The sequence below is a fragment of the Canis lupus genome, chromosome 3, assembly GCF_003254725.2.
Source record: "Canis lupus dingo isolate Sandy chromosome 3, ASM325472v2, whole genome shotgun sequence".
NCBI classification, from domain to species: domain Eukaryota; kingdom Metazoa; phylum Chordata; class Mammalia; order Carnivora; family Canidae; genus Canis; species Canis lupus.
Genome location: NC_064245.1, coordinates 69,969,282 through 69,982,800, shown reverse-complemented (window position 1 = coordinate 69,982,800; position 13,519 = coordinate 69,969,282). Strand labels below are relative to the sequence as shown.

General features: G+C 45.8%; 1 protein-coding gene across 5 annotated transcripts in view; it reads left to right on the top strand.

Moving 5' to 3' along the window:
* STX18 (syntaxin 18) overlaps window positions 1-13,519 on the top strand; it is a 120,048-nt gene that overhangs the window by 94,487 nt on the left and 12,042 nt on the right. For all 5 annotated transcript variants that reach the window (XR_007409936.1, XM_025437656.3, XM_049108627.1 and 2 more), the window contains exons 6-7: window positions 3,965-4,080; window positions 11,371-11,459. Coding sequence is in view for 4 of the 5 variants with exons in the window: in XM_025437656.3 (XP_025293441.1) it covers window positions 3,965-4,080; window positions 11,371-11,459 (205 nt within the window). In the remaining variant the exon portion in view is untranslated. The remainder of the gene's footprint in view (window positions 1-3,964; window positions 4,081-11,370; window positions 11,460-13,519) is intronic.

The window sequence follows — 13,519 nt, the reverse complement described above, 5'->3', positions numbered from 1 at the left end:
CAGAGAGAAGACTGTAAGTAGAATATCCCCTTTTTATACTGAAGATACATAACCTGCATCCAGCCTCAAGGGAGGTCAGACAAACTCAAATTGGGGACTATCTTATAGGATAACTGGCATATCAATTCTGTATCAAGGTCATGAAACTCAGGGAAAGACTGTAGACCTGTTTAAGCCAAAGGAGCCTGAAGACAGATGACAACTAGGTGCCATGTGATTCTGAACTGGATTTTTTTGTTATAAAGGGTGTCATTGAGACAACTAGTCCAATTAGAATGGGATCCAGGGAAAGTCCGGAAGTAGTGTATCAACATGATTTTGATGGTTGTATTCTGGTTGTGTCAAAGAATGCTCTTGTTTTCAGGAAATCCTAAAATACTCAAGAGGTGAAAGGGCATTGGGTTGGCAACTTACTTTCTGATGGTTCAGGAGAAAGGGCTCTTTGTATTGTACTTAAGATTTTTTCACATGTGATTGTTTCACAACAAAATGAATAAAAACACAGGGTACCATCTCACATTTATTAGAATGGCTAAGATAACTAACAGATGTTCGGGGTCAGGGGGTGTGCCACCGCTGGAACTCTCATCCACGACTTGTGGAAATATAAAATAATTCTTTATTAAAATAGGCAAATAATTCTCCAGCATACAGGGACCATCCTAATACCCAGCAGTCACACACCCAGCTTCCCAGTGCCTGCCATGCCCTTCCTGCCCTTGTGTGCCTGGCAGAATGTTGCTTCTTTGTAAGAGTGCGCCCAAAAATTATCATGAAGCCTTCATAGTAAAAACTTTCAGCAGACTAGGACCAGAAGGTGTGCAGGAGAAGGTTCACCCAGCTCATGTGGGATGTCCCAACTCGGCACATTACAAAGAAACTGGCTCTGGGCCAGTTCCTGGAGATAACTTCCAAGCTCTGGGAATATCCTGCTTGACAAAGAGTGTTTTTTATAGACCTGGAATCTTGGGCCACACTGGCGAGTTTATGCCAACAGTGTGATTATGATGGGGGCCCTAGACCAAACCATTTGATTTGACCTGTGGGGGAACTGGAGACTGAGCTAAGGTCAGCCACTTGGGTGCTCCATGCCTCATGACTGACTCCCGATGAAAACCCTGGATGCCAAGGTTCCAGTGAGCTTCCCAGGTTAACAGTACTCTGTATGTGAACAGGTTCTCGTTGCTGGAGAATTAGGTACTGTCTGTAGTATTCATTGGGACAAGACAACTAGAAGCTTGTATCTAGGTTTGTCCTGGACTTTAAGGAGTAGAATTGAGTGATTCATCACTTACATACAGCACCTGGTGCTCATCACACGTGTCCTCAACACCCATCACCCATTTAGTCCATCCCCTGCCCACTTCCCCTCCAGCAACTCTCAGTTTGTTTCCTGTGGCTAGGACTCTATTCTATGGTTCACCTCTCTTTCTCCCCCCCCTCCCCCATGTTTATCTGTTTTGTTTCTTCAATTCCACGAGAACTGACATCTTTATGATAGCTCTTTTTCCCATCTAAGAACATGATATCTGTTTCTATTCATTATAGGACATTTTTGTATCTTTTAGGAGTGTCTTTTAGTTTTTCATACATGGGTTTTGGGGTTTCCTTGTTAAGTTTATGCTGCAATATTTGTTGTGGTTGTTAGTTTTTTATCTTTTGTTTTGGCTGTTATAAATGGGGTCTTCTCTTTCCCTGAATCTTCTCACTGTAAACCTGGCACTTTTGATGAATCTTTAAGTCATTGTTTTGTTATTATAAGCAGTGCTGTGATGAATATCCTTATAAATAATATCTTGGTGTATTTGTGATACTTAGGATAGCAGATGTATTTTCCAAAAATGGTTGCATCCAGACATATCCCATGCCACATGGTCTTATTAAAATCAATTTTGAAAAAAATAAAAATAAAATCAATTTTGTTACTGCTCCATTGAGAGGAAAATGTGACATCTGTATTCCCTTCCCTTGAGCCTCAATGGACCATTATAACTGCCTTGTCATGGCATAGGGTAGAAATGGCAGTGTGTGACTTCTGGGCAGTTATAAAAGGCACTGATGCTTCTGCCTCGGAGACTGCTTGCTTTGGGCCCCTGACGAAGGAACAAGGCTCCCGTCTGTCACCTCCTTGGCAACCATGTGAATGAGTCTCCTTGAAAGGGAATCCTCCTGTGGCATGCCTTTGGGTGATGCAATCCCAACTGCCACCCGACTGCACCCTTACAAAGGACCTGGAGTCAGAACTGTCCCACCAAGCCACTCCCAAATTTCTGGCCCCAGAAACATTGGTGGATGGTAAAATGATTATCGTTTCAAGGCACTAAGCTTGAGAGTGATTTGTTTCCCAGCCATAGTCACTGGACACTTAGGAAGGCTGATATTATAGTTACTTTTGAAAATTCTTTTATGAATGTTGTGGAAAAACATTCCTAAACAGCCTTTCATAATACATTAGTCTTCTCCCAAAAGCCCCATGAAAATTGTTTCTGCAGTCAGATTATTTGGGAAAGACATCCATCTTGGAAATTAAAAATATATTATTAGCATCTTGAAAGGCTCTAAAAAGCTGTAGAGTAAAATACCCATCCTAGCTTGGACTCCACTTTTCTCAGTCATTTGACCAGAAGCCCCTTTTCATGGAACACGATGGATAGAATCTACTTTCCATGGAGCAGCCGTTAAGGGCATGCCTCTGAGGTAGGTTCCCTAAGTCACGGCCAGCCCAGCCAGGTACTGACTGTGTAACCTGGGGGGAGTTTCCTCCCAGGATACTAATTTCCATATAGCTCCGTTTCCTCCTCTATAAGAAGGTCTTTAATACCATTACCTACTTTATAGGGATGTATGGCATTAAATAAGTTTATCCATATAGTGTGCTTAGAAAAATGCCCAATACATGATACGCCCACAGTAAATGTTAGTTGGCATTAACAGCGTCATCCTAATAAGTATTTACATTATTCTTTTTCATTTATAGGCTTCCTGGCTAGTAATATGGAATGCATCATAGATCATTTTCGCAGTCTGCCCATAATTTTTGTAGTGCTATATGGATTCCAGGAAAGCTATTAATAAGGTTTATTGTTTCATAATCAACAAGTTCTTTCTCTTACTAGTTACTGACCGTTATAAAGTATCCATTCATTCAACCTGTATTTATTAAACACTGAATGCCAGACACTCATCTAGGACCCAGGGCTGTGCAGTGACCATGGCCCATAGCCCAGGACCCTGCTCTGCAAGTGTGCCCTCCAGTAGAGCAAGGCAGGCAATAAACAAGTGAACTAGCAAGTCATCCGAGACTCTGGTGACTCTTCATAGCTATGAAGAAGATAAGGGCTACGGCACAGTGTGATGTAGGGGAGCCTGTTTGAGATCGGAAAGTCAGGGTAGGCCTCTTTGAATAGGTGAGATTGAGCATAGACCTGAAAGTAGAAACTAGTATAGCCAAAGGAGGACCCCTGAGGCAGATGCCAAGGGCAGAGGCCTTGGTTCCTGAGACAAGTTGCTTCCATCTGGTGGCTATTTAAAGACTTGTACTTTCATAGTTAACTTATTTAAGATATTACTTATATATACTACATAGAGTGTGTGTGTGTTTGTGTGTGTATTTAGCAACACTTTGCACTGGTGTGAAACAACCAGCTTCCTGGACTTGTTCAACAGTCAGCCTTCGTCACACACCTGTTAAGTGCGGCGTCAGTATGTGGGGCAGGTGTGTGCATTCTTTCCTTCAGCACCTACTGGCTGCATTCTCCTCCCTTCCCCTACTCCCTGCAGGTGGTGACACTGGTTCCTTCTAATAAGTGCCCCACTGGAGGTGTGTTGGGATGGCCGCTGGTTAGCAACTCTGCTCTTTGGCAGAGGGCACAGGACACGTGTGCAGGGGTCACATGTGACTCCCTCTGTTGTCAGAAAAGAATCTTGTGTCAGCAAAGTATATGATTGCTAATTATTTGTTTAGATCTAAGTTGGAACCAGAACCACATACAAAGACAAGAGAATCCACATCTTCTGAGAAAGTTTCACAGACCCCTTCACAAGAGTCTGAAGAAAAACCTGTCACTGAAGAATGTCCAGGTATGAACTGAAATAAAAATCTTGCCTTCCATCTCTTGCTTATGATGTATTGGCAAAAATACAAAGCAGAAAAAGGAACACAGTCCTAGACATCTTATGTTTGCACTTTCATAAAGCAAAGGAAACACAGAAGGGGAAACCTTTTTTCTACCCCAGTTGGAGCTAATAACTGTTGGGACAGAGCAAGAGGATTCCTCCAGTCACCCAAGAACAGCAGAGTCCAGGGAGAGGGCCTGAGTTGCTGTGTACCACTAGGGTGGGGGCTGGGGACTCAGAACCAGGAGCAGTGTAAGAGCTTTGTGCTCAGGGAATTTTGCCTGCTGGTCTCAGGAAAGGTAGGGCACTGCCTCCCCTGCCTCCACATGGTGCCCTATCCCGTGATCTCAGCATCCTGTTAGCACCAACCTGTGTTCCACCCTGTGTGGCCTGCACATGCTTACTTTGCTGTGTCTCAGGTGTAACAGGCATAAGATTTTGCTTTGCGTAAATCCCAGGATGACAGCATGCTGAGGCCTCAGGGGCCGGGTGTCTTCCTCAGTCCCCTTGTCCATGTTACCACAATGGCTGTCATTTACTGTGCATCTCCCAGATGCCAGGCACTGCCTTGAATCTTTACAGACACCACCACCACCATCCTTAGAGCAGCCCTTTGGGATGGGTTTTGTGGTCCTGTTTTTGATGAGCCTTCTGAAAGGCTTTGAGAGGCTGGGAAACTTAAAAACTCATGAATTGCAGACTCGGATTTATATGCGGATCTGTACTGCCTCTCCATCTGATTCAGAACACAGTGTAGGAATGAGCACCTGAAAGATGCCTGGGGCCCTCTCCATGGTTGGGAACAGTGTCAGTGGGGAGAGGTGGGGAGACCAGGCTCAAGCGAGCCCTGCAGTGTGCTGGGCTCATGCAGGGGCTTCAGCAGCAGATTGGGTCTCATTGGGTCTTTTGAGGTGGTGCTATCGTCATTTTACATGTGAGGAAATTGAGCTTGGAAGAGATTATATAACCTGTTCAAAATCAAAACCAAGAAAGGGGCAGTACCTAGGGTACTTTTTTGGGGCCTGAGCCTATCTTTTCTGCTGGCTACTTTGACCCCATGGGCCAGAGGACTGGCACAGACATCACTCATGACCTAAGGGAGCCCAGCTTTTCATAAGATAACACATAGGGATATCCTGTCTCCCTCATTTACTCCCAAACTTACTCATGGCAGACACAGCATATTCGTCCACTCACTCATTCCAGAAATACTGTTAGGGCTGATGATAATGGAGAGAAGCCAGTACAGATTTTTCAAGGCCCAGCTGAGGGTAGATCCCCTGTGAAGAACTCTCTCCCCTTGCTGAGCCCTGAGCCCATACTGAGTGTTGCTGTGCTAGGCATTGTGCTAGGTGCTAGCGACAGTAGTGAGTAGAAAATAAGACCCCTCGGCTCATAGTCCAGCAGATGCTAATAGAATAATCACACAGATGTATACAATCATTGTATGTGCCATACAATAGAGGGTCCTGGTTGTAGGAGAGATTTGGCCTGTCAGAGAGGTTGGAGAGCTTGGTGTTTCAGTAGAGACCCAAGGGCAGTGAGGAGTGAACCCTATGTCTCTCTGGGGGAAGAGTCAGAGTCAGAGGAAACCAGAAGTGCAGAGGCCCCAAGAAGAGAGCCTGCCTGGCCTGGTGGATGAGCAGCATGGAGGCTAGGGAGCAAGGGGAGAGGGCAGAGGGATACCAAGTAAGGAAACACCAAGGTACCAGGATGCTTGAGGACTGTGGCTTTTATTCTGAAGGATGTGGGAAGCCATGGGGGGGTTTGCACAGAGCACTTCACAGCCAGCTGTGTTTGAGCAGAGCCCCTTTGGTTGCTCTCTTGGAGAAGAGAAGTAGAGACAAGAGGCTGCTCAAGTCACCCAGAAACAAGATAATGGTGGAGCATGACATGCCTGGTAGCAAGGCAGTGGAGGGAGAGTGCTGGAATTCTGGTTACATTTTAAAGTAGAGCCACAGCATTTGCTTCCTGTATACGGGACAGGCAGGAGGGAAGGGCCGGGGAAGGCTGTGGTGGTTTTGACAAGGGAGAAGTTTGCTGTCCTTCACTGTGGTGCAGGAGATTGGTTTGACCAAGGACCCAGTGCCAGGCATATTAATTTTGAGGTGCCTCGTAGAGATGTTGAGCAGGGAATGGGGTTTACAAGTCTGGAGATCAGGGGGCAGGTCTGTAGGCAGCATCAATCCCCTGAGACAGGCTGGGGTCCCTCCCCCTTTCCCTTTCCCCGAGTGAGGAATGAGGGTGAATAAAGGGAGGATGAAGGCCTGAGGCTCCCAGTTACTTTCTGTCTTCCCTGCTTTTTCCTTCTTCCTGGCACGTGCCACTACCCTTCTGTTTGTTTTACTAGGGTCTGTCCTTTGTGATCTGTCTCCCCTACTAAAATGGAGGTCCCGTGAGGACAGGAATTTCTGTGTTTTGTTCACTGCTGTAACACTGACACCCAGACAATGCTTGACACATAGGAGGTGCTCAGTAAATCACTGAAAACAGTGAAAGAGGAAGGAGGAGAGGAGGGAGGCAGGGAGGTGACCTGGAACATTGCCTTCACTTGCCGTGGAAGTGTTTCCTGATATAAAAGGAACCTAATGCCTCTGGGCAATAGGATATATGCCACCAGAGTGAAAGAACCCTTTTCCTCACAGTTTAAATTTTCTATTTTAAAGTCAGTGTTTGCTGTTTTATAATCATGAGTTTATCTCCTGACGAAGCCAGCCCACCAGATATTGAAAGCGAACTCTCCAGTTCAGCTCCTAATTCCTGTATAGGAGACAGGACGGTATGAAGAGAGTCTCTTTTGAGGCCATCATGATCCCAACTCTAGCACCACCTGGCACCTGTGAGCACCAGTTCCCTCATTTTTAAAATGAGGGTGATGAGACCTACCTTCCAGGGGTATGGGGCAGAGGGTATGGGTTGTCATTAGTGTTGCCTTTGCTTCCTGCTCTCCTTGCATCTTGAGACACTGCCCCACCTTGGTCTGTCTTGGTCCTCAGATGTCTCTGAGATGCGTTGTGGCCTGTCCTCTTCTGTCTTTTCCCCTGCACCCTGGCACCTGCCTGCTTCTGCTGGCTCGGCCTCCCTGTCCCCCTCAACTCCACAAACCACCCTTGCCTTTCAAGGTCATTTGGTGATGCTTGTTATGTAGCCCTCTCTTCCTTAGTTACAGGAATCCCAAGACTAGTAAAATCTGAATCAGCACTTACTAAAAATGTACACGACTTACTCTACGTACAAATTCCTGCATATGTAACAAATTGTTAAATACTTCATTTTGTTGTTTTTTACCCCAAAGAAAGCAATTACTATTGCCATGTCTCACCTTTATCTGTTTCCTGCTTGTGGGTCTATAAGGGAAGAGAAGAAATATGGCTGCAGCACGGAGTCATGGAAGGGACTCGGTCAGCCTAACCTGGTTTCACAGTCTGGCCTCTGTCCTGAGACTCTGAGCCTGTGCTTTCTTGTGGTATCACATGGCCATGGTTTATCGTGAGCATCACGTGAGGGGGCATATGAAGCTAGCAGCATCTGGCATGTGGCATGGGCAGGAGGTATTCCACAAATCCCGTCTTATGTTATAGTTTGTAGAGCTGGCTGTGGAGAGATCCATTGCTTGATGCCAAGAACTGGGCAGTATCCTCCTTCAAATGTAGTATTGAAAGTCAGTAGGTTGGCATAGCTAGCAAAAGAAGTTAAAATCTAGCTTAGAAAGGAAGTTTTCTCTATGCCTAAACTACCTGGTGTTGTATACAGAACATTTTAAGGAATCCAAAATTTAAAAAATATCAGTAAATGAGTTTATCAAGGTCGTAGGATAGGATCTACCATAGTCCGGATGCCAAGTGGCAGCGTTACATGTCAGGGCAGTAGTGGAGATGGAGATGGTGGACCAGAGAAGCGCCCCATCTCCAGCCATAGTAGTTTGGAGCTGCAGATGAACTCATAGGTGGGATAGGAGATGTGAGGGACAGAGGGACAGAGCACCAAGGCTTGGGGCGTGAGTGGCCCCTGGACTGTGAGGAGAAGGCAGGAGGAAGAGGAATCTGGCAGCAAAGCTGGGAGAGGGGATGGGGGTAACACCAGAATTCTCGTCTATGCGGGCTAGGTCCAAGACACCTGGAGGATTTTCAGCTGGAAACTGTGAGCTGGTTGTGGCAGTGAGCGGAGAGCTCAGGGAGGGCCTCAGGACTGGAGACACTTGGGAGCTGTGGGGAGAGGCCCTGCGGAGCCCCAGGCCTGCCTGCAGGTGAGCGAGTGTGGGAGGGCAGAGGCAGCCACCCACCTCTGTGCTGCTGCCCTGTTTTCTGGGGGCCTTTGACATTTCATCTGTCCCGACTGGCCTCAGTGCTAGCGGGTCAGTGTTGTTCCCCCAGCCCCAGCTGCTCCCTGTGAGGGGTTGCACATCTGCTCCTGGACATTGCGCTAATAAATTAGAATGTCTACAGTGAGCAGAAGGACTTTGTCAGCCTGGGCTATGTGGAATCCTTTGGCCTAACTATTCAGTTTTTCATTTCTCTTTTGAAACAGGAGCTGTAACTTAGACAAAAAATACTTCAGAATAGGACTAAGTGGCATAGTTCTAGGTAGAGGATGGTTTCTTGATTGCCACACTCCTGTTTTTTGTTTGTTTGTTTGTTTAAAGCCATTGGTTTGGTTACTTTTCATTTAGCAGTATCAAGCAGATCTTTGGTCATGCAGCCCTTGTCCTCATCGTATGTTTTGGCCTTCTTCTTCCATATTCTTACTGGGCCAGCACGAGGTCTGCATGGACCTGTTGTTTTTAAAGATTTTATGTACATATGTATGTTTGAGGGAGCGAACTAGCAGGGAGTAGGGGAAGAGCAGAGGGAGCGAGAATCTGAAGCCGACTCCCTGCTGAGCACAGAGCCCAGCACAGGGCTTGATCTCAAGACTCTGAGATCATGACCTGAGCTGAAATCAAGAGTCATATGCTCAACCAACTGAGCCACCCAGATGCCCCCCTACTTCTATAATTGTTACCCTGGTTTTCCCTAGCATTAAGATGGGTATGGTTATTTGTGAATACTTCTGTACTTTTTGAATGAGCCATGGTTCCTGCCCTCAGGGAGCTCACAATTGATGGGAAGGACAAGATTCCAGCCCCTGAGAAAGTGAGTAGTGCCCTAGGAGAGAGCACAGGCGGGAAGAACAGAATTCACTCAGAGGGGACTTCAGGAGGAAATGCCCTGAGAAATGAGTCCAGACCTAAAATGGAAACTTTTTTAGATATAGAGGAAGAGCATGAGCACAGAGGCCAGAAAGCATGGAGTGGTATGGGACATATTCAGTACGGCACATGGAAAGAGGAGGAGTGCAGGGACTCAGGCTGGCAAGGTGAGTGGGGCCCGGCCACGCAGAGGGCCTGTTAAGCCACCAAGGAGACTGCACATGGGTCCTGGCGCCAGGGTCCCTGGAGGTCTGTGCAGAGGATAGTTTGAAGAGTGCTGTGCTTCAGGCTGATTCTTGGGGTAGCAGATCAGAGTGGCTCCCGGCAGTGACCAAGGTGGCAGGTTGTAGAGCACGCATCCTCTTAGCAAATTTTACATTCTAGCTTAGAGCATTTATTCTTGGTGCTGATATTAATGGTGTTTCTGTGTTTCTAATTTTGACATTCTTATCCTTAACGTCAAAGTAAAAGCTTGACATGGAGACCATGATGAGGTTAAGTAGGAAACAGAGGGCTCTAGGGGTGGAGGTGTGGTGAGGTAAAAGTGCAGAGGTTCCTACCCGAAGATGTCCTCTCAGAAAAACACCTTACCAGTTTCTAAAGGTGCTTTCTCCCTCTCTTTTATATATAAATTATATATGTTTATTATATTTACATATATATTATGTATAAATCATATATAAATAAGTCTTTCACAAATATTCTAGCAAAAATAGCCATTTATTTTAAACTTCCACAATGTTCTGGACAACATGGAGGTTTTTTGCGATGATGCATCTGAAATAATAGTACCTTGTGTACAGGGTCTGCCTAAACTGTTTTCTCTAAATTGGTGCTATGATATGTTCTTTTCCCTGATGAGTCTCAAAACAAAAACTCTGGACTTTTGCCTATCTTGTGGGGCTGAGATCAGCTATGGGAAGTTTACTGAGGTTGAGGAAGAAAAAGCAGCAGTATTTAGCAACCTGCTGACAAGCCTAGAGCCCCGCTGAGACACCAGAACCTAAGTCACCTTTAAAAACCCCGTTACAGTGTCCACCAGGGACAGATCCTTTCCATCCACTCCCCTGTTCCCTCCACACACTCCCTTTGAGCCAGGCAGGCCTGTCTAACATGGTCCTTCTGGGTGGCACAGCCCTTTCTAGGAGCCTGAGCTGTTGGTTTACTTCATCAAGTGACCATCACCTGTTTGTGTGGTTGCGATCCAAAAGTTCTCTAGAAGGCTCATACACCTCTAGTTAGCAGTTTGTGCTCAGATATCCATCCTGGAGCACACCGAAGAGTGCTCTAAGGATGGACTGGCCCATGGTACCAGTATACCTGTGAGAAATCCAGATAACCAAAGGTTTATCAGTTGGGGTACAGCTACACGAGGAACATTCCCTACAATGGAATATTATGCATCAATTTAAGAGAATGATACAGATCTTTGTGACTGATATAAAGATAATCTCTGAGATATGGGAAGTTTTAGAACAGTGTGCTAAAAAGGAAGCACTACACACAAAACTACGTATTTCTAGGTGGAAGTAGGGAAGGCAGGGAGTTCGATATCTGCATGTATGTGCATAGGCTGTGTCAGGTCTGTGAGGCTACATCAAAGTACTGGCAGTGGTTACTTCTGGGACAGGAATAGGATTAGGGAGTGGCATGTCACTTCCTGCATTTTTTTTTTTTTAAACAAAAATACTGATCTATTTGGCAGTATTTAAAAAGTAGAGGGAGTGCATGAGTGTGTGGGTGGTGTTTTGAAGTAAAATACACTTGAAGACTGGTTCTGAAGACTGTCCTTTTGGTTTGGTTTGCAACCATTGCTGAGATCACCATAGCACTGAAATGCTGTGCATGAGGCGCCTTCTTCCCCTGCACACACACATATACGTATGCACACACATGCACACGTCTAAGCATGGTAGGAGAACTGTGGAGGCGTGCCTGAGTTAACCGGATGTGGACAAAACTATCACTGTCTCATGTTCGTAACATGCCTGCATCCGAAGCCAGCCTCTTCTAAAATGAATTCTTTTGCCTTCTGCTTTTCTTCTTCTTCTTCTTTTTTTTAACAGAAAAGATTCCGGCAGAATCACAACCTGAATTAGGTACCTGGGGAGATGGCAAAGGTGACGATGAATTATCCCCAGAAGAAATACAAATGGTAAGGCTGTTCTCTGCCCAGTTGGGTATTGCTAACTGGTGTTAGTTAGGAGGTCATCCTAAATTCCCTTGCCCTGATTATTATACTGAGTTCTCAAAATAATACTTTAGATACAACTTTTCCACTTGATTTCCTAATTCTTAATATGCTTTTCATAAGTTTTAAATTTGCAGTAGCATAATTAAAGAAGAAATTGCCTTGGAATAATTTTACTAATATTAGATTCTTTTCAGCTGCAGCAAAATAGTCCTCCAGACTAAATGGGGCTTTTATAATTACTACTGTGGTGCTTTTTAATTGTTTGAATTGCTGGTGTTATGCTAATGTGGAGAAAGCATAAGTAAAGACTGAAAAATGAAGAGTAACACGTTAACTGCTAAGGTTGAGTTACCAGTTGTAGGCTATCCTCCCTGGGTGAGTTTCAAAAGGAAACTGATAGGTCTGGCAAGAGCCCCTGCCAACTCATTTACCAGCAGTGTCTGTGTACAGTTCGTCCGGAGGTTGGTGTGACCAAGCCAAATGGGATATGTCTTCCTGTGGTGGGGAGCAGGTGCTTCCTAGCACTGCCCTGGTGCGACACTGTCCTCTGCCTAAGGAGCTGGGAAACTGCTCCCACATGGCATATACTTTCAGTGGCTCTGTCAGATGACAGCACCTTAATTTGTGCAGCAGTTAGTGGACAGAACTTTGCTGGTACTCATTTTCTCTGTGATACTCTGGATGGTCACTCTCAGAGGTGGTGGGGCATCACCATATCCTTTTAACTTTGGCAAAAAGCAGTAAGGTGTCTGGCCCATGGTCCTCAAGTTAATAAGTGATAGAGCTTATTAATCATCAGTTCACAGATTTCTCACCTAAGTCTCCTCTTCTAGAAGTAGTGGAGTTTTGAGCCAGAGCTCTGTCAAATAAGAAAGGGATTCAGTCTCATCCCAGCCTTGAGCCTCTTGGACGAGGTTCTTTCTCTCTTTTTTTTTTTATACTTTTTTTTAAATATTTTTTTTATTTATGATAGTCACAGAGAGAGAGAGAGAGAGAGAGAGAGAGAGGCAGAGACATAGGCAGAAGGAGAAGCAGGCTCCATGCACCAGGAGCCCGACATGGGATTCGATCCCGGGTCTCCAGGATCGCACCCTGGGCCAAAGGCAGGTGCTAAACTGCTGCGCCACCCAGGGATCCCGAGGTTCTTTCTCTTAACTCTTCTCCTCATACCTTGCAGGTCTCAAATGTTATGTCCTCAAAGAGTCCTTCCCGACCACCCAACCTGCAGTGGCCCCCAGCCACTCTGTCCCTACACCCCACTTTATTCCTTCATCCCTCCACTAGAATGCAAGTGTGACGAGAGCAGGAACTTGTCTGCTTTTATTACCATATTCCCGGAGCCTAGAATGGTGTTTAGATGGATGAGTGCCTTTGATGAGCGTAGTATAGAAACTGTGGACAGGATCATCAGTAAGCACTACTAGAACATTCTAACTTTAAGTTAATTATTGTTATTATGTATACTCACGAGCACTCCCTATATTCCAAGCCTTTTACATATGTTGTCTTATATAATTTTTGTAACAGTCCAGTGAAGGAGGACTTATATCTTTGTATATTTGAAAAAAATAAGGCACAAAGCCTCTAAAGCTGTCCAAGGTCACAGGGCCAGTAGAGCAGCCAAGCTGTGTCCAATGCCTTGCACCCTGGCTCCAAACCCTGCACTCCTTCCTGTCACAGTTCACAGGTATCCCTGGTGGGATCTGTGGTCTAAGGGAGTGTAGCCTGTGTGGCAAATTAACACAAGCAGCCTGGGAGAGGAGTCATCCTCCCAGGACCCCCCTGAGCATGTTACACGGGCAAGTCTGCAGGCTGGGCCCCGAGGGTGGCCAGATGCATGCTTCTGCTCTCTTGAACATTGGCTGCCAGGGGTAGAGCACTGACTCAGAATCTTCTTGCTCTCCAGACTTCCTGTTTCTTCTCTAAGCCTGAATAAAGGACTGACCCACCTGTGGCCACTCCCTGGTGGGGCTAATGACTGAGTGAGCTGACCAGGAGGGTCACGCATCATGGTGCCAGGC